General features: G+C 44.7%; 1 protein-coding gene across 2 annotated transcripts in view; it reads right to left on the minus strand.

Moving 5' to 3' along the window:
* CARD10 (caspase recruitment domain family member 10) overlaps positions 1-21,783 on the minus strand; it is a 356,289-nt gene that overhangs the window by 14,207 nt on the left and 320,299 nt on the right. For both annotated transcript variants that reach the window (XM_069653039.1, XM_069653038.1), the window contains exons 21-22: positions 7,432-7,547; positions 6,560-6,675 (exon numbers count right to left, since the gene is read on the minus strand). In XM_069653039.1, coding sequence (XP_069509140.1) covers positions 6,560-6,675; positions 7,432-7,547 — 232 coding nt within the window. The remainder of the gene's footprint in view (positions 1-6,559; positions 6,676-7,431; positions 7,548-21,783) is intronic.

The following is a 21,783-nucleotide window of genomic DNA, read 5'->3' on the forward strand; positions in this document are numbered from 1 at the left end:
CAATATAATGTGAAATTGGACTGCCTTTAAGCTGAACACACACAGCGTCCTTCCAAAGTACCAAACATAAAGTCTTGAAAGTGAAGAAAAGGGAATAAAGTTCCATTAGAGAAGGGGTCTTCCTTTCCCCTAGGATTTTTCTTATTATCCAAAATGTTATTTTTCCTGATATTTCACAATCACAAGGAAGATGGCTTTTCCCTTGGGTCTGTCTTCATTTGACTCTCAGTTTTTCTGAGTATTTACAATGTCACTTATATATATTTCATAGATCCAAGGAGTATAGTTATTCCCTTTGTTTTTCGCAATTTACACAAATATTTTACAGAGCTTTCTCTGGTCACAATGTCACTCTTTTTTGTATATTTCAAAATCCTCTAGAAGGATGGTTTTTCACTTGAGTTTCCTCAATTTATACAAATACTTAACAGTTATTTCTCTGGCTTTTACAGAAAAGGGGAATGGCTTTTGCCTTTTGTTCCACAATAAAAAATGGCAGGTATCTCTCCCCTTGTTTTCTCAGCTTTCAATGATTTCTTGAGGGGAAAGGAGGTTCTATCCCGGTTCTCCAATCCCTGATTTACTCTCTTGCCAGTTTTCATTTTACTTTGCTACTTGGGTTCGGGTTCCATCTTCGCTGTGTGGCTGGTTTACTCTCCTGCCAGGGCTTTCTGCTTTTTAACTTGGGTGCCAGTCCCATACTTGGTGAATCCCTGGTTAAGTCTCCTCCCAGAGCTTTTTAAGTCCTTTCAATATACAAGTGCAAATGCCAGGTTTGTTGTCTTCACTTGCATTTGCTTAATTCTGTATTCAGGCAATTTTATATGTCTTATATTTCAGGCCACCGACCCTTCGCCAGTTAAGCTTAATATCTCAATTTCCCTTGTGTGGACCTCTGTTGTTGCCAATGGTACACGCCATTCAGCCCGAAGCACCCTGGCATCCCAATTTCCTTCTCTGTGCTTACCAGTTGGCTTTGGCAGCTTTGGAGTCCCTCGTGTCTCCCAGTTTCCTCTGCAATCCGTCTGCTGACTGGCAGCACATTTCGTCTGCCTCTCGATCCCCACCTTGCCTTCTTCTTCGCTCAGTGGTTCCTGCTGCTCCTGTTCGCAGCGCATCAAATGCTGTTGACCCGACCTCTCTGGATACTGTCTTCTCCGGTCTCCTCGCTCGGGTGTGCAGTTTCCGTTCCTCCTGTGTTGCAAGCCGCGTTGGGATGCTTGAGTCTCTTGTCCTGCTCATTTGCTCCATATTTGAATGTCCTAGCACCTGCAATTACTAGACCGTGGCGTTGGCTTGCCACGCCCAGTGATCTTAATTTCACCATCCCTCTTCCTCGTCTCAGTGGTATCAAAGGGGGGGGGTACATAAGTCGAAGTAATTGTTCTCTTAGTGTTGTTAATGGGAGAGGAATATATACAAGTTCCAGTACTTATTGTCTAAGTTTTATTAAAGGGAGGGGAACATCTGTAAGTCCCATCACTTGGTGTCTCGGGCTTAGAGAAGAAGGGAGGATGGCAATATGTCCCAGCAATTGATAACTTCCGCCAATCATTAGAATTAAGTGTTGGTCTCTAGTGATATTAACTCCTCTATCCCTCTTCCTGTCTGAGTGGTACAGGGGGAGATATTCACACAAGCTTGGTAATCAGTAACCAATGGAGGTTCTTTCTCCACACCACAATATGTCATACAAGAACGGGGAAGAGACAAATAGCTATCATCTAGAAATCCAAGTAAATATTTATTCTGGTCTAACATTCTTACTCTGCCTTCCTGGATGTTGCCCTCTTCCACGTGGTTTTCCCACAGATAGCCAACCCGAGGATCAGAGTCAGGTAGCTCCTGTCTTTCCTTGGCCACGTAAGAGAAGCTTCCCCTCCCAGTTGTTCACTTGGCTACCCTAAAAGCACTCGACCATGCCGCAGCATGTCTTATTAAGGAAGCACAGAAATTTGACTGAATCACCCACATCCTACGCGAACTACATCGGCTTCCACTCCAACCAGGATACTGTTCAAGACTGCGTGTATCATCTACAAACCAGTCACGAGTTCCACACCAATGTACCTGGCTGCTTAGCTTCACATATCTGGTGGCACATGGTCCTCCTGCAGCAAACCTACCAACCGGCTTGAATCACAACTCGTTTGCAAAGAGAAGCTCCGCAAACAATCATTCTCTTGTCATGCACCCACCCTCTGGAACTCTATCGTGGTGTTGGCACAGAATGTCCCCACAATTCTCCAATTTACCAATTCTCTCAAAGCATGGCTCTTTCAACAACATCTGACAAAGGACTGAGTCCAATTGATGCACATACTGATTCACAGACCTTACAGTACTATGCTACCATTAAAAGATGCCAGTTCAAATACTGGCTACCCATACTCTGTACAGCACAATGCTGCTCTCAAGCTAGGACCGTGCTTTAAACAGAAAATAAATAAACAAAACAACATCACTTAATTTTCCAACTGTTGGCATCTTATTGCCAGGTCGTTTCATTATATCAGAGCCTAACAAATGCCTGTCTCCTGCTTACACAAAAGGCAATTCAATTTGCTTTGCCAATTATGTTTCTCTTTAGGGTGCACGCAGGTCATTCTTTCCAATTGTTTGTCTTATGTATTAAAGCAAATAGTGTGATCTGCTCAGCTAGAACGAGTGAAATTGACAGCCATTTAACTGTATTTTCCTTTATTTATGTTCACTGTAAATCAGCAACTGTCAGAAAAATCCTAGTATAAACTCAACTAAAATTTTCACACACAAGAAGAATATTATAGAATATTATATTATATTATATATATTATTATATATTATAATATTATATTATAGCTCCATCTAGATTGGCCAGTCAGTCCTGTTTCCGCCAGGGAAAGAGCCTTTATGACTCTTCTAAACATCCTTCCTACTACAAAGAAGTAAAAAGACAGAACAGGAACACAGATCATGATGTATACACACAGGGGTTGTGAGGTGTACCAATGGGGACCATGATGTGTACCAACGGGTATCCTGATGTGTACCAACGGGATCATGATGTGTACACACAGGAATCATGATGTGTCTAGACAGGGATAATGATGCATACGAACAGGGAACATGAATTGTCCAAACAAGGATCATGAGGTGCCCAACTAGGGATCATGATGTGTACAAATGGGGATCAAGAAGTGGACCAAGTGTACAAATAGGGATCATGATGGTTCCAAACTGGGATCATGATGTGTCCATACAGGAATCATTGTTTATACAAACAGGGATCATGATGTGTTCAAACCTGGATCATGAATTGTCCAAACAAGGCTCTTGAGGTGTCTAAATTGGGATCATGAGGTGCACAAATGGGGATCAAGAAGTGTTTCAGAGGCAAGGCGAGGTCTGCATTGGCTTCCGCTGAGGTCCAGAATTCAGTTCCGGCTACATCTGATTACACAAAATGCTGCATGGAATTTATGCCATCCTACCTAAGGGACCAGATGGTTATAAAACACAATGCAAGAGACTTAAGATCAAACACTACCAATCAATTAAGGACCTCCTGCTGTAACTCTAATAAAGCCCTCATGGGATCTTTTGCTAACGCCGCCCCTAGAGCCTGGAATGCTCCCCAGCTGATCTTGGGGACATTAAGTCAATCAAAATTTTCAAAAAGAAATTAAAAACACTTCTGTTCAGCTGAGATATGCTCCTCAGTAACTGCCTCTCGTGTTAACGCTTCCACCGAAATAATGTGAATGTAATCTGCTCCACTAGTGTGGGAGTTGTTCTCTTTGTCAGCGCCCGTAAGCCCTCCGGTCATTGGAGCGCGGTACAAATTCATATACAACGCATGGTGATCATGATGTGTCCAAACAGGGACCATGAAATCTCAAACATGGTTCATGAATTGCCAAAACAGGGCTCATAATGTGTCCAAACAGGGATCATAATTTGGTGAACACATGGGGATCATGTTGATGTGTCAAGAAAAGAACTAGGATATTCAGCTGCTCTAGCGTTCAGCATCCGCTGCATCAAGTCACCATCAGACACAACAGCAAGAGGGAAAAATGTCTGTCTTTGGTGAAAATCTCAACAAAAAAAATTTCTGAGAAATGGGAGGATTCCTTCAGACTTTTACTTCAACCAGAAGACCTCCAATAGTAAGACTGTGGTTCTGCACAACAGGTCCCTTATTCAACCGTATTTTCATATCCAGTTCAAGACATTTTGAAAACATTGGCTGCAAACTATTGCCAATGAACCAGGACATTTCCGCTCTATGATATTCCTTGTTTGTGCAGTCCTGTGTTTGTGCAGCCAGATTTCCAAAGATTGTGAACAGATGCCTTAACATATGTAAAAGAAGTCTTTTTGTTTAACCATTTGAGTATGCATATAAATATATGACACTTAAAAACAGGGGACTTGATTTGCCACAAGATGTATATATAGTCCACATTTGGGAATATGGTCAGTAATCTTTATGCCTTCTCTTTACAAAGTCCCCGGAAACCCCTTGTGAAACTTTTTTCCCCAGCATTCTGGACACCAAAGACGATTAAGGATTTGGGGTGGCACTCCAAAAGCTGATACCAGATAAAGGGAATACGTCAAGCCTTATATATATATATATATATATATATATATGAAGATAAAAGCAAACAAAGACCGCAGAGTCTTGTTTCTTTGAAAGCTGCACTCCCATCAAATAACGAAATCCAAAAATGTCCAACAATAGTTGCTCGCCGAAAAATTCAATCATGGGGAAACAACAGCAAACGACTGCACAGCAAAAATTTGCTTTAAAAATTAAAGTTTTATTTAAGAAATATTGCAGTAAATAATATATAGAGAGAGATAACTAGCTTTTTTCAACTTAAAAAGTTGAAGCGAGTCATGGGACAGTGAAGCATCACAGCTGGGTACCAGGCTATCTACAGCTTGCAAAAGAGGATTGGTTGTGTTCTCTCTGGATCTAACTGGGGAGTTTGGTAGGGCAAGGGTTCTAGCTGCAACTATAACTGGCCTTTTTCAGAAGCAAACTAAATGCCAGCATACCTACACCATCTCCCAAAACCAGGATTAGTAACCAGTTCCTACTGTCAGCATTGTAGCAAAAGCCCTACATGCCAAAATCCTACAACAGTCCCCATAGCCAGGCATATAGCATCCAGAGCATGGGTCATTATAGTAGACTGCACAGCCAGAACCATTGAATCAGCAAGCACATTAACCAGAGCTATTTAGACAGCAACCACCATCCACGCATTCCTAGCTAGCTGTGACAGGTAACAATCTAACACTACCCTCAAGAGGAGAACATTCATACCAGAATGATGACTCAGCATGCTTCTAGTAGCCATTACAGAGTTGGTTACTTCTATCACACCGCATAACCAGTATTACTCTTAGTCCCTTGCATTTAGGACTCCTACACCGCCAGCTACCAATGTTACACCAGCTCCCAGAGCCGGGACTCTTACACTAGACTTCAAGGCAACAATTCCCTTGGCACCCACCATATTCAGGATATTTACTAAAGCTACCAGAGACAACAGTTGAAACCAGCACACACACCCAGCAATGTAACTCCCACAACCACAATTAGGCTCTCATAAGTGCCCGCTTGCTGCATATTTTCCATTAGGCTCTACAGTCATGAGACTTGTGCTGGCCTTAAGCTAACCTCTATTTTCCACCCCCATGCTCAGCACTGTTTCACCATCCCCTACCCCCTGTATTTCTGAATGGTCACCTGCATTTAGAACGTTTACACCAACCCCTGCAATTAGCACCCTTACATCAGCTTCCAAAGAGAGATGTCTTACACCAGAGCCATGAAGACCAGAATACCAACCACCATAACAGGACGTTTAAAGCAACCACCAGAGCAACCCGTCCCCACACCCTAAAGGTTAACACCCGCAATCGCATGCAAAACTCTTCCATCAGACCACACAGTCATACGATTCACAATGACCTACTCAACCTTTGCAACAGCCAGTATCCTTGCACAGGCCTCCACAGGAAGAGTGCTTGCACTAAGCACTACAGAGAGCTGTTACAAACAGCAAACAACCACCACTCCAACAGCAGCCCTCATCAACATAGAACCCACAGAAAGGTCTCTTTTCCACCAGGTTTCAATCACCACCCACCCAACCCAGTAACTCAGCACAACCCCTCACAACACCCTTGTGATGTCATCGCTCTTTTATTGGTCATGAAATCTAGCATTTCTAAGCCATCATAGACAACCAAATCCCAAGGTATTTACTCACAGTCACGACTCCTACACAAAGCCATTTAGAGAGATAACCTACTAATCCACTCTGACCACTCTCACACACCATACTCCACAAAGTATACACTCTTTTACAATTCCCTGCAGCCCATGGATCTGCACCACCCCTTACAGACAGTGACACTACAACATCTCATACAGTGCAATCACAGCCGGCCACCCGGCACACCCAAGTAGTCCACATTCCAAAACAGTCTCCCACCGACAGTATTTCTCCACCTTTGCCAACCCCACTGCAGTCAGTGCTCCTGCCCTAAGACTCACAGAAGCTTCTTTAGGTTCTTGTCAGTTGCCTGGATGTGGATGATGATGGGGAAAATATTATTTCGGACTAACTCCTTGACGGCGGTCACTCCCAGTTCTAGCAAACAGTGTTTGTTCTAAAATGAGAAAAAGCAAATCATTTAATCACCAAACTCATTTATAATGCAACAGACGGAGTTACAGTCTCTGAAATTTCTGCACATGTGCATAAGGGTTGAGATTATGCACAGATGCAGAATATCTGCACAGGAGCGACTGGTATGTACGTGGTATACGGCTTAGAGGCAGCAGGTTCCAATGTTAAATGTGGTTGTACAGGAAGGGCATGAAATCAGGGGACGTAGAGCTGTATTCAGAGGAGGGAAGGTGCTTTAAAAAAAGGCTGCACTTCGAGGGGAGCCCTCAAGCCTACACTATATACAAACATGTGGCAAGACTAGGGGCGCAAATAAAGCATGTTGAAGGCAGAGGGAGGGAGCGCGGCTATTCTCCCAAGTGTAGCAGGTCGGCAAACGCATGGCGAGAGGAAGGAGGGATTGAAGAAAGGAAAGAACGAGCAAGGAGAGTGAAAGAGTCCATCAGAGTGGAAGAGACAGAGAGATTGAGGGTGAGGAAGTGTAAGCAAGGAAAAGACAGAAAGAGAGAGCTAAAGATATGAACAAATGAGGGTGAAAGAGGGAGAGAATATCAGAAGGGTAGCAAAATGGATAATGGACAAGGCATGGGGAAGAAGAAAGAAAAGACGAGGGGTGTAGGATGTGCCCTGTTAAAGTCTTGGCAAGGAAGTACATAAAGATGATCTAACACATAAAACACAGGTGTGCCCACCCTGCGAGGGTGCCCACCCTACCGCTTTAGGTTTCACAGATCACCTTTCTGATGCAGTCCTGGATGCTGCGGATCCTCACGCACTCGCCTTGGTTCGGGGGTACACTTCGCAACATGATAATCCCAGGGCAGGTGATTAAATCCTCCTCCAGGAGGATCTCTGCAGAGAGAATAAGACATAACAGCAAAGACAGTCACTGGAGATGAACAAACCCGAGAAAGCAGAGAAAAAGACAAATAACAGCAAAGTCAGTCACTGGGGATGACCAAACCCGAGAAAGCAAAGAGAAAGACACATAACAGCAAAGTCAGTCACTGAGGATGAACAAACCTGACAAAGCAGAGAGAATGACACATAACAGCAAAGTCAGTCACTGGGGATGACCAAACCTGAGAAAGTAGAGAGAAGTACACATAACAGCAAAGTCAGTCACTGGGGATGACCAAACCCGAGAAAGCAGAAAGACAGATAACAGCAATGTCAGTCAGTGGGGATCACCAATCCTGAGAAAGCAGAGAGAATGACACATGACACATAACAAAAAAATCAGTCACTGGGAATGACCAAGCCTAAGAAAGCAGAGAGAAAGACACATAACAGCTAAGTCAGTCAATGGGGATGACCAAACCCGAGAAAGCAGAAAGACACATTCCAAAAATGTCTGTCACTGTGAATGACCAAACCCAAGAAAACAGAGAGAAAGACACATAACAGTAACGTCAGTTGCTGGGAATGACCAAACCTGACAAAGCAGAGAGAAGTACACAGAACAGCAAAGTCAGTGAGTGGGGATGACCAAACCCAAGAAATCATAGAGAAAGACACATAACAGGAAAGTCAGTCACTGGAGATGGCCAAATCTGAGAAAGTAGAGAGAAGTACACATAACGGCAAAGTCAGTCACTGGGAACGACTAAACCTCAGAAATCAGTGAGAAGTACACATAACAGCAAAGTCAGTGAAGTCAGTCACTGGGGACGACCAAACCTGAGAAAGCAGAGAGAAGTACGTCACTGGTGATGACCAAACCTGAGAAAGCAGAGAGAAAGACACATAACATCAAAATCAAACACTGTAGATGACCAAACCTGAGAAAGCAGAGAGAATGACACATAACAGCAAAGTCAGTCACTGGGAATGACCAAACCGGAGAAAGCAGAGAGAAGTACACAGAACAGCAAAGTCAGTCACTGGGGATGACCAAACCAGAGAAAGTAGAGAGAAGTACACATTACAGCAAAGTCAGTCACTGGGGATGACCAAACCCGAGAAAGCAGAGAGAAAGACACATAACAGCAAAGGCAGTCACTGGGGATGACCAAACCTGAGAAAGCAGATAGAATGACACAGAACAGCAAAGTCAGTCACTGGGGATGACCAAACCTGAGAAAGTAGAGAGAGTACACATAACAGCAAAGTCAGTCACTGGGGATGACCGAACCCGAGAAAGCAGAGGGAAAGACAAATAACAGCAAGGTCAATCACTGGGGATGACCAAACCTGAAAAAGCATAGAGAAAGACTCATACCAACAATGTTGTTAACTGTGAATGACCAAACCCGAGAAAGCAGAGAGAAAGACACATTACAGCAAAGTCAGTCACTGGGGATGACCAAACCCGAGAAAGCAGAGAGAAAGACACATAACAGCAAAGTCAGTCACTGGGGATGACCAAACCCAAGAAAGCAGAGAGAAGTACACAGAACAGCAAAGTCAGTCACTGGGGATGACCAAACCAGAGAAAGTAGAGAGAAGTACACATAACAGCAAAGTCAGTCACTTGGGATGACCAAACCCGAGAAAGCAGAGAGAAAGACAAATAACAGCAATGTCAGTCACTGGGGATGACCAAACCAGAGAAAGCAGAAAGACACAGACCAACAATGTCTGTCACTGTGAATGACCAAATCCAAGAAAGCAGAGAGAAAGTGACTTAACAGCAAAGTCAGTCACTGGGGATGACCAAACATGAGAAAGCAGATAGAATGACACCGAACAGCAAAGTCAGTCACTGGGGATGACCAAACCAGAGAAAGCAGAGGGAAAGACACATAACAGCAAGGTCAATCACTGGGGATGACCCAACCTGAGAAAGCATAGAGAAAGACTCATACCAACAATATTGTTAACTGTGAATGACCAAACCTGAGAAAGCAGAGAAAAAGACACATAACAGCAAAGTCAGTCACTGGGGATGGCCAAATCTGAGAAAGTAGAGAGAAGTACACATAACAGCAAAGTCAGTCACTGGGAACGACTAAACCTCAGAAATCGCCGAAAAGTACACATTACAGCAAAGTCAGTCAAGTCAGTCACTGGGGACGACCAAACCTGAGAAAGCAGAGATAGGTACGTCACTGGTGATGACCAAACATGAGAAAGCAGAGAGAAAGACACATAACATCAAAATCAAACAATGTAGATGACCAAACCTGAGAAAGCAGGGAGAGGTACACATAACAGCTTTTTGGCTGCTCCCCCCAGAGCAAAATGTGGGCAGGCTGCCCCCCCCAGCAATGTCCAAATGGCTATGAATACTTGCGCACTGTCACTGCACCCTACTCCCAGTATAGTCCCTTGCTCCCACACCTGCTATCATCACAGTCTCTGGGCTCCCTCATCCCACTTCTAGCCCAGTGCCTGGGCTCTCACCCAGCCCACCACAGACCCTGGGCTCTCCCCACCCTGCTTCCATCAATGTCCGTGCCCCCCCACTGCTCCCACCACTATACAATGGCTCCCTGCATCCTTCTCCCACCACAGTCCCTGGACTCACCCCATCCGGCTCCCATCAGAGTCCCAGTGCTTGTGGCAGATGGTGAATTCTTTAGGTGGAGGGACATAAATATTTCCCCCAGATATGTCATAGGTACCGAGCATAGTGAGAGAGCCCGAATCAATGAAGGGAGGTCAGGGGGGGTTCCCCCCGGGATTTAATAAAAAGTAATTGGTTAAAATGTTGCATTTTAGAGCATACTTTTAAAAAGAATTGGGTAAAAAGCCAAACAATTTACCCAGGGGGCAGGCATGTTATTTTGTTACAGGATATCCATGATAAATGTCCACTAAAAAGATACCATCCCTGTCCCCTGGTCCCCACAGCCCCTAACACACTCACAAAATCACTGTGATTATGTGCGTATGCGAGGCATTGGACGGTCCATGGGGGGGGCATGGTATTTTTTACCGGACATCGATAATAGATGTCCAGTAAAAGATAGCAACCCTGTCTCCTGCGTCTCACAGCGACTAACACACACACAATCAAAGTGATTATTTTTGTGTGCAAAGCAGTGGGTGTCGCAGGCGGAAAGCATGCTATTTTTTACTGGACATCTATGGTAGATGTCCAGTAAAAAAATACCCATCCTTGTCCTCTGGGCTCCATGGCACCTCAGAAGGAGAGCTGATTTTGTCAGGTGGGTAGGGGGATTGTGCAACAAAGGCATTTTTAAAATGGCTTTGTTGTACAACCCTCTCCCCCCCCCTTGCCAAAATCTGCTCCACGGAACACACACACACACCCACACACTGAAATGCCCCTCCAGCCTGCTCTGTCTGTATCTGCAAGGAGGTGCAGGAGCTCCCCCTCGAACATACAGACATGCAGATCCCCAGCCAGCATGTGGGGCTGGGGAACTGAACTGTCAAAGGGAAACTCTGTTTCCCTTTGACAGTTCAACCAGCCCAGGAGCGCTCCCGTTCCCTCTGCTGGAAAAAGCAGATGAGGGAGCGCTCAGTGTTTACTGGGCTAGCTCCTCCATAATGGATGCAGCGGACGCTGGGTCGATGCCCCTAACCCATTATGGACGAGCCGCCCTTGTCCAGGGCTCCCCCTGTCCTGCTTTTTCTTTCCTCCCTTGAAAAAAAAGAAAAAATAAGAAATATATATATATATATATATATTTTTTTTTAATTTCACTCTGTGGTCTCGCCCTCCAGGGAATGAGACTGCAGGGCCCGGTGAGAAGGGGGGCGTACCCCACTGTTTAAATACACAGAGAGTGAGGGTTGGGCACATTATTTGTATTAAAGATCAAACGACATTATAGTATATTATTCAAATAAATGGCAAACACAGAAGAAGTGAAGATATCATGTTTTTTGGCACAACCGAAGAAATAACAGTTGATTTTATGTCAACACATGCACACAGGCCAGGCTTCCTTTCGAGAAGCATTGATACCCTTACAGTATCACCCCTTCAAAAACCTGTCCTTTTTCCAAACTGTGCTCTAAGCATTGACTACACATGCACCTTAGAATTCCTCTACATTAATGGGGATGCACTAAAGTCTTGGGAAGCACGGCTAGAGCAACTTGTCACTTTGCACTCACATTGTGCCTCCTTTTGATGCCAACTACAACAATAGGCACATTAATCGTACATGCCCTCGCCATCATCTCTACCACCACTGACACCACATGGCAACAGGGCACCTCCTGCAACAGGGAAAGCACTTCCAGAGCAGCACGCTGTCTACGGGGACCACTCTGCTGCATCCCCTTTGCTCCTGGATCTCCGGCGCTGCCAAACATCCGCCAGGGCCCTTTGCACTGGCGAGGTCTGGGGGCTGGCGGGTGCTAGGCCGCAGAAGAACCCGAAGATCAAGTGCACTGGAAAGCCACCATCACAGGTGCAGAGGTCTTCCTTAAGTCCTCCTGGTGTTACCATTCCTTCTGCTGCGCAGAGGTTGGGACTCCCAACTGCAAACCTTCGAGGCCAGTGTTCATTCAGTTGCTGGCTGATCGCTGTGGAAACAATGGCCTATAGAGAGCCATCAGCTGAGGCAGAAGATCTCAAGCTAGCAAGCCTTCTGAAAGCCCTCAAAGCAGAGGATAAACTTGCTCATCAAACGTTACCTAGGTTCTTTTAATGCTGGACATATGTACTGTAACTCTTCAATCCATTTTACTCGCCTTCCAATAATTTTTCGTTTCTACTATATCAAAATAAAAGAAGCAATGTTTTTTTTCGAAAAATGATGTCTCTCTGCAAAATCCCCCTCCCTCCAGGCTTCAGCTAGATTTTGACCATAGAGCAGGGGTGCCTTCAAGTGGCCCATGGACAAGTGTCCATGTATTGTCTGCGACAGTCATCTGAGTTCAGCCATTTTACCTCCCTGCGCTCTGCATAGCACCATGGCTTGTGTGCACTTGCCCATGCTGAGTAATTAATTCCTCCCCGCGCACCTGTGCACCTGTAACCTGTGGCAGAAGCAGGAGCAGCTAATCTCCCGCAGGTATTGGGTAGAGGGTTTGAGTTCTAGGTCATTTCGGGGCACACTGGATCCCACGGTAGAAGGGTCACCCAACTAAGAACGGATGCTCACACAAAGAGTGAGAGTACATCAGTGTGTACTTAAAGCTTTAGAACAACCAGGGGTTTCAGTGAATACAATGGTCTACAGTTAGAACTGTGGAGTTCCTGTCCAGAATAAAAAGAGCAAATGTGCCATTCATTTTGAGATGCATTCCGCATGCTCAAACATTGCCATCCCCTCCATTCCCTTCACACTTGTGAGATATCTTTCAGCCATTTGACCTGTTTCACAAAGAGATACCGATGAGCATCTCAGATGTACACTCCTTACCGCACACCTGATTCACAAAGCCTAAAGCTGGAGCAAATCTGTAGATGCCGGGAGCACTTAGAGACAACCCTCCCCTATACGCCTTATTTATAGATTCTGCCACGACCTTTGACACCATAAACCAATCCTCATGAGGGACAAAACGAAAAGATGGAACATATCAAAGGGACTTCTAAACGTGTTAATGCAACAGCACATTGCTACTGCGGTCCAAGTGAGATTGACTGTATGGAGCCTTCACAAATGAGGTGGCACATACAGACGTGTAAGGCAGTTTGTGTGTTGGCTCCCATGTTGTTCAATCCTTTCATAGCAGACCTACCGGAAGCCCTTAAATTACTCAATAACGTTCCACAAAAAATGGGTACAGTGGCTGTCCCGTGGTTTGCATACGCCGCCAACATAATAACACTAGAGCATATAGCAGTGGGACTAAACAGGAGTGTTAAGGCTGTGTTCCAATATGCTGCAGGAATTCGCGCATCCGCACAGTGGGTGTGCGCTTGCCTGGGCTTTTTTTAAATGTTTCATTAAATGGAATGATGGTAGACCAACCTCACGAAAATATGCGAGGCTAATCCACACTTTTCCAATTTTCACATCGTGACAAACACATAGACCTGTGCACTCTGGGGGGGACATAGCTCACAGGGCCAGTCCTCATTGTCATATTTAGTGCGAATGTGAGAGCCAGGAGTACACTATGTCATCTCCAGGAAAGGAGAGGGCCAAGCTTCCTCCTGCCATGGTCAGTCTGATTAACTACCAAAGGCTTCATGGATCGGCCCTTCTCTTTTGTTTGGCCCTGCAGCTGGCGGCAGCGATTATCATACCAATTAGATGGTACTTCAAAAAGGTCCACATGAAGCCTGGCTGTAGATGTTAACAAAGGAGACAGGAAACCAAACAACCTTTCATATATGTATAAATAACAGTGAGCTGACATGTCTAGGACTGTGTGTTTGCAGTAGGCTACCCAAGTAGGGGGACCCCATTCATATGGTATGAGAATGTGGTTTGCAGGAGGCAGAGAGTCTAGTCTCACCATAGCTTCAAAGCAGACCTGCCACTGTAATCAGGAAACACAGAGAGATCCAATAACCTGAGAGACTATTTGATCAACAACAGAAAAGAAGATGGGTGGGACCTCACAGGTTTTCACCCTTTGACCTTTCCAGTTGCAAGGTACTCCGGTTATGACATCATGCATACAGGAGATTGTTGGTAGGGACCCTAGGATTGGTTCATTAAGGTAGGCTTAGTCTACACCAATCACTGTGGCCCACTTGGCTTTAAAAGAGGGCTGAGCCCCTCTATTGGCAGATTATCTGCAGACTTCACAAGAAGTAGGAAAGAAGAACTCATCTTTGGACCCTGGTTGAAGGTGCAGTCAGCCTTAAAGCTTCTTCCAGTGAAGGAACATCCAAAGAGGGAAGCAATATCCCTCCCCTTAACTTCGCCCAGGGAACAGAGGGAGATAATGAACTCAGAGGACCCTCCAGCCACTCCAGAACTGGTACTCAGCCAGCACACAGCATGTTCTGCTAGGCTCTACAGCAAGCTTCCAGGATAGAAAGTGCCAGAACGTCTTTGAACCTACATCCTAGGAAAGGCAGCTGCCTGCAACACACTCCTCAGCCTTGGGCGCTCCACCTTAAAGGACTACACAAGCCCATTGAAGAAGCTGGGATAAGTGCCTTGACAAGCATCTTCCACGTCTGCCTTAAAGGAAATTTTTAAGCCAGTCGGGTTCCTCGAGCTGCAACTGACTGCAACGCTGACCGTTGTCAAGCCACATTCGCTTAAAGACATCCGAGACGTCTCAACCAGTGCTTCAGAACGTCCGAGCAGCACTGAGGCAATGATTCCTGACCCTGATCTGCTGTGTAGGCTTGCCTGAAACCGTTCGTCCAGCTTTGCTCACCGAACCGTCTTGCCACCTGATACCCACAGCTGACTCCCATCTTGAACTCTGTCACAGAAGCCTGCAAAGCACCCTGAAGCTGACTCAACCCTCTCTAGTACCAAAAACACCTGAAGCACAAGGTACATTGTGGTTCTGTCTCCCTGGTCCTTTCTGTAAGGCCCCTAAAGACCTATTAAGAACCATTGCTCGCTTTGTGCTCAAGCCAAGAAACATTAAACTGTTGTGATTATCAATCATACCGACTACCCTCCCGTCAGTATCCAGAGTGCATCCTTTTTCCTTCTTTAATACTGTTTCTCCACTGCATTCTTTTACAGGGCAGGTTGTATTTCGTAGTGTTGCTAGAACTGTTGGTTGTGATATAAATAAAGTAGATATTTTTGATACAACCTTGACTGGGCAGTCCCTTTTATCGATATTCAACACTGCACAACTGGCACCCTGGAAGTTGATTTGTCACATGAACAGAACTTTTTACAAATAACATTTTAAAAAATAAGGTCAAGCATGTGGGTTTCAAAATTCGGCAACTAAAAGTTATAAGAACAAAAACTGGTGAGATTGAGCAGATTCAATCCTATGTATATTAGAGATCTGACATTCTGAACAAAACAAGCAACAAGAACTTGCGATACAGCAAAAACCGAAGTGCATTGACCTTGCTGACTACAATGAAGAGATATGCTATGAAGACAGCTGGGTATAGTTTCCAAGGACTCATACTGTCTTACAAGCAAAGTGCGATCAACGCAATGCTGATTTAATGCGGGATAAACAAAAATCCTTAAGCGACTTCAGAACATAAAAAAACATATTTTTGAAGAAATTGGGTGGACTCTCGATTGGAGCAATGACTACTCGACATTGAAGTATGAGCAGACTCAAAAAGTCAAGGAATGAGACTGGTGCAAAAATCAACAGCACGCATCAAGCCTGAGGACACTGTGTGGCTTCTTTGGACTATACTTCAGCCATCTTAAACCAAAAAGGTATCTGGTACTATTTCCATTGGCCGAATGGAGGAGAATCTTCATGTACCGAAGGATGAATGTAATGCCCACACTAGCGGTATGTCAACCCTGGTATGGGGTTCATCGTGAAAGCAGATATTGCAGGGTCTGCAAATTGAAATATATGCATGAAGACGCTCGCCATGTATTACACATCTGTGAGAGTCTTGAAGATACCCATTTTAAATACCCATGGGGATTTGTGTAGAACTTGGAAACAATTCAAACATAGCAATGTTGGGCCCGTTGTTTAGCGGGTACCCAAATATCATCCATTTTAGCAATCACCAGGTTATGGATGGAAATTGAAAAAAGTTACATGTATACATATTTTTGAGAAATGTAGAGACAGTTGATCATTTTTTTATGTTGTTTCTTCTTAAACATTTTACAGATATGCATATGTAGAAGGTTTGATGCAAATTGTATCACACAATATTACATTTAAAAAAAAGAGATACCCATGAGCATCTCGGATCTACAACAGCTACCTTATACCTTATTCCTAAAGCCTAAAACTAGAGCAAATCTCTACATGCCTGGAGCATCTTTGAGATGCTACGGCGCAAATGTGATTCACGTACATTTTCTCAAGAGCATCCCAGAGATGCTCTTGGCATCTGCAGTTCACTTCAATTTCAGGATCCGTACGTCTGATATAAGACCGGTGAATATGAGATGCTTAACGGCAGCTCCTTGCTTGCTCCAGTGCAACAATTCATAAATCAGGCTTATAATGTTTTTGGTACTGTCTTTGCAATGGGAGCCGGTTGGAAAAGAAAGGTCAACGCAGTTCAGATGTGGGGTTTGCCAGACCAGCTTTATTGATACTGTCGGATGAATTGGACAAATGCCTTTGGGTAAACAAAGGGAGAAACAGAAAATGCATGGCCCTATTCACAGAACTATGCAAACTGCGCACAGGAAGAGAAGGGAAACCACTATAATGTGAGTAAGGTGTATTAGGCTTCTAGAACCGCTTTGCTTTTCCCTCCCAAAGTCCCTAATGCCCCTCCTACGAGTTCACCTCACCCCCAGGGCTCGACCTTCAAGGATACATGATGGAGGAACTGGCTCACAGGGTCACGATGGAGGCTTAACACAAATCAGCATATGATTCTATAGTAAGGAGGACCTGGTGTACATCGGTCCTTTATTTTAGATCACGGGAGCCCAGCGATGCCACAGCTTATAGGCTTACATCTATTATTGCTTATATCTTGGACTGACTAAGTCTCAGGCTGCAAGTTTGGGCCTCCCTTGGTCTTGGATCGCCCTAAACCCACACTTTTAGCCAAAACGTATCACTCTCCCTGGATTGAGGAGATGCTCAAAACAGATTACAGGAGATATTTCTCCCCCTCACATTGGTGCTTTTTAGACTGTAGTTATTCTCACCCACCAGCCGCGGGTCATCCTCCTGGTGAAGAGAACAATACAGGCTTGTGTTTATTCTTCGCAGATGTGAGCCCACAACAGGCTTGGGCGTTTTACTTTCTCAGGTTGTTGGTTCTCTGAAGGGTCTGGGTAGGTGGTCCTCAGAAAGCTATCAAATTTCCCTAGTTCCAGTGTCTTGATCTACCAGCAGGATGCTTCCTATATCCCCAAGCAGGCTCTGTGTAAGGAGCCTCTCTTGCAAGGTGACAAATTAAGTTGCACTGGACAGCAAACTCCTCTTTCCACCTCCCCTCTCCCTCTCGCTCTCACTCCACCCTCGTTCTCCTCAGTAAGCACGCCAACTCTCTTGAACACCGTCCCAGCTCCCCAACTGTTGGCCTTCTTCTGCTGCCTTTCATTTTGTTTCAAGAAGCCCAACGATTTATTTGCACAAACCTTTAACTTCGTTCCCACAAGTTCAATTGCCCAGCTTATCATTAGGCTGAGGGACCCTCTTGAATATCTCTCTCAGCAGAGCCCTTGCCTAGAAGATATACAAGCTTGAGTGAAGAAAAGCTGCCTTCTGTTGAACGAGGGTAAAACTAAGATTCTACTTCTTGGTCTTCCGATCACCAATAGTGTGAACCGCCTCTCGCTTCAACTTCCCTTTTTTCCTAATGATATCTTTATCACGGATGCCCCTGTTCATATCCTAAGTGTGCTTATGAATTCAGTGTTTTGTCTTGGTTTTCAGATGAAATGTATAAAAATCCATCCTGCTTCTACCAAATCATTCTACCCAGGAATATTCTCCCATATCTTCCTGTGAAAGACAGTGCTGCAGTGGTGGAAGCCATTGCAAACTCCCACCTAAATGAATGCCCAATTCGTTCTATGCTGGGCTAGCTTGATCCAGCATATCAAGGGTACAAGTTACTCCAAATACTGCCATGTGATTAAATGCTGGTCTAAGGAAGTATGACCATGTTACAACTGCTCAACATTCCCTCCATTGGCTGGGGGTAAAGGATAGAAATACCTTTAAGATTAAATGCCTTATGATATGATAGGTTATTCGTAACGCGATTAATACCCAGAGGTTTCTAAGCGCATACCCGGGGATAAAACCTGTGTTGCTCTGTGTCGTCTTGCTTCTAAGGCAAGAAAGTTGCCTCTGAGCTATCCTCCTGAGACCTGTGCATATTGGTCTCTGGGACCCTGGATCTGCATGCATTAGATCCAGCATCCATCGCTATTGCCTTCCAGAGCCCTCGGACCAGCCAACCATGAGTGAGCGGTTGTTCCTAAAGTTTGCTGCTTGGCACCAGATTGATTTCGTCAAATTACATTTCTGTCAAGAAAACGTGAAAATCTCTGTAAGGAACCAAGGATATGCAGTCAGGTAAATGTGGCAGACCTCCATCCTTCTTCTGCCCCATCCCACTGGACACTGCCATCATTGGCTCAATTCCTTCTCCTGTCCTTATCCCTGCCCCATCATCATCATCTTATTCTTACAGCGCTCTTAAACAGGGTTTGCATACACTCTGACATGCTATAAAACCACAGAAAATGCATTTAAATAAATAAATATTAGACAATGGGCCTCATTACGACCCAGGCGGTAAGGGGTTAACGGCAGCGTTAACAGCGCCGACCCTTACCGCCCGAGTACGAGGTCCCTTAGCGCCATGGCGCTTTTAACACCTGCTTATAGCAGGTGTTAAAATCCATGGCGCTAAGGGACCATGGAGTTAATTACGCCACCGTAATTTACGGTGGCGTAATTAACGCCTTCCCCACTCCCATTATACCCTATGGGGCAAAAATGGGAATGGGGAAGGGTAAATGGGGATTGGGGACTTACCGCCCCGCCAAGGTCGGAATGGGGCGGTAAGTCCGCCAACCACCATGGCGTAAACGTAGTTTACGCCATGGTGGTAAAGTCACGGCCCAGGCGGTAACTTACCGCCTGGGTCGTAATGAGGCCCAATGGCTTGAGCCCTTCCCAAAGATGTGTTATGGTTTCCTCCATGTCACCCCATTGTCTTTTACCATAGCATGCCAACAATGTGGTATGTTTTGGTTTATGGAGGTTATAAACTGCTGGAGATCGAAGATGTTTCCAGAATGGAGGGAACCACTTCCTACCACTTCCTGTCCGTGTCAGAGGTAGATGACCGATGTCCTGAGTGAGTTCTACTAACTCTTGTTAGACTTCTCAGGGTTCCCGTCCCCATGCTTAAGTCCCTTCCGTCTTTTAGCTAACAAACAAAGTTCTTCTGGTCAGTATGTGTCAATCTGGAAAAGTGAATACCCTTCATTTGAATGACAGATGTAACTTGATGGCCATAGGCCAACCGTTTTATGCTCCGATTTATAGAAATATAGACTGCTATGCTTGACCAACAAGCGGCCATTTTAAACGTAGCAAGAATCGCCATTTTGCTTGTTAAACCATTGCTCATTGCTTTTTGTCTAAACTGCTTTGCAGCTTGCAATTCTTGCAAATTCTGCTTACTCTGCTCAACTGTTAAACATTGTTGTCTGAAAATGAAAGGACAAGGTCGCGGGACTGAGGAGTTTGTTGAAACTCCTCATGAGTAGCCCAGAAAGGAATGCCCACGCTCCCTCTCTGTAGCCTTGGGAGAGAGCTGCAGGGCATTTAATCACTTCACAGCTGCCAGCCAGTCTCGCACGATGGTAGAATATGTTAGAATAAAACAGCTAAAGGCTTGAATTATGCTCTTCCTACGGCCCCCCTTCGCAAAACCCTTCAGAGCGTGTCGGCTCCCAGGACACGAATAGTACCTCATGGATAGCAGAGCATGGAATGTGGCTCTTCCCCCGTGTGCAGCTTGCTTCCAAGAACATAACCACCGTGTTCTGTTCAACAACTAAAAGATGCCTCCGCACTTTCTAAATTGCACATTGTTACTAGAATAGACATCGAAAGTGTCATAATTGTCATACCTGTCGGAAATGTCCATCGTCATCCCGAGTTCAAAGAAGCTAACCAAAGGGGGTGTTAAACATGACATTGCTGATTGTATGATATGCATTTTGTATATATGTAACTGATGTACGTAATTCGCTCTCTTGCGTCCCTCGAGGTCTAGGAACTCACGTCGTGGGGCGTGAGACCAGAATTGGCCAATTGAGACTATTTTTGCTTGCAATAAACCCTACCATTGGGAATTTGAACCTCGTGTCTGGTGCATCTTTTTTGCGTATGGTTATTGCCTTGTTTCCATAGCACGAGGGATCCCTAAGGGCCTTTTGTACCTTTTGTTTCTTACATAATTAGTCTTAGGCCTCTCAGGGTTCCCTTCCCCAAGCTTAGGCCCCTTTCGTCTTTAAACAAACAATGTTCTCCTACTCAGGATGAACCTTTTACTGTACAGTTCTTACATGGGGTAGTATCAGAGACTTTTGGAATGCTGTGCTCTTTGCTCGTCCAAAGCGCAACCACTCTCACCTTTAACCCCACTTCTTATTCCTTGTTCTTCCTTTTTAACCTTTCACCTTCAGCTGCTACCTGCACCCCTTCTTGCTCTCCTTTGTTTCCTTTACTTTATCGTGCACACTTGCATCTTCCCTTGCTTTATTTCCTCTGTATGGTGCCTCTGGCATGCGTTCCTATTTACAGTGTGCACAATTGCACCCATCTGTTTCTTTCTTTCCAATCTTTCCCTTTCAGGTGCTTCCTGCACCCCTTCTTGCTTTCCTTTGTTTTCTTTATTTCACTGTGCACACTTGCACCCTTTTCTTCACTGTGCACACTTGCACCCGTCTGCTCGTTTCTCGTGCCTCTTTCACGCGTCACATGCCTTTTACTCTGCTTCCTTTATTTCACAGCACCCAAATATTTGGTGTGCCCGTGGTGAAGAGTAGCAGACTCGGGCACAAAGTAAACTGATACAAGAAAAAATAGTACTGCTACTGAAAAAGGCTCATCCTGATTTTGTCATTGAGTAAGGTAAGACCTATTTGTTATATCAAGGAACCTTTGTTGGTTTTACTAATGGAATATATCCTAAAGAAAATGTCCCAAAGAAAATGTCCCGAAGGAAAACCCACATACACACAAGGGGCTGTGGAAATAAATAACTTGTATTGAAACAAACACTTACATATATGTACAAAACATTTTTTCTGAATTGTAAACAAAAACAAATAATATTTTAAACAAATCAATACAACTTGAACATGAGTGTTTTTGAAGAAAATTCAAAATAGAACATATAACATAAATAAAGCAAATAGGTTTTTTGAATGTACAAATAAAGTCACATGTCTATATTTATCGACAACCGTCTGCTCGTTTCTCATGCCTCTTTCACGCGTCACATGCCTTTACTCTGCTTCCTTTATTTCACAGTGCACACTTTATCCATCCGCTTGTTTCTCGTGCCTCTTGCACACTTCGCATGCCTTTACTCTGCTTTACTTTCCTCCAGTGCCACTAGCACCTTTCTGTTTTCCCT

Source organism: Ambystoma mexicanum, chromosome 3q (assembly GCF_040938575.1).
Source record: "Ambystoma mexicanum isolate Mex_15411 chromosome 3q, UKY_AmexF1_1, whole genome shotgun sequence".
Classification (NCBI taxonomy): domain Eukaryota; kingdom Metazoa; phylum Chordata; class Amphibia; order Caudata; family Ambystomatidae; genus Ambystoma; species Ambystoma mexicanum.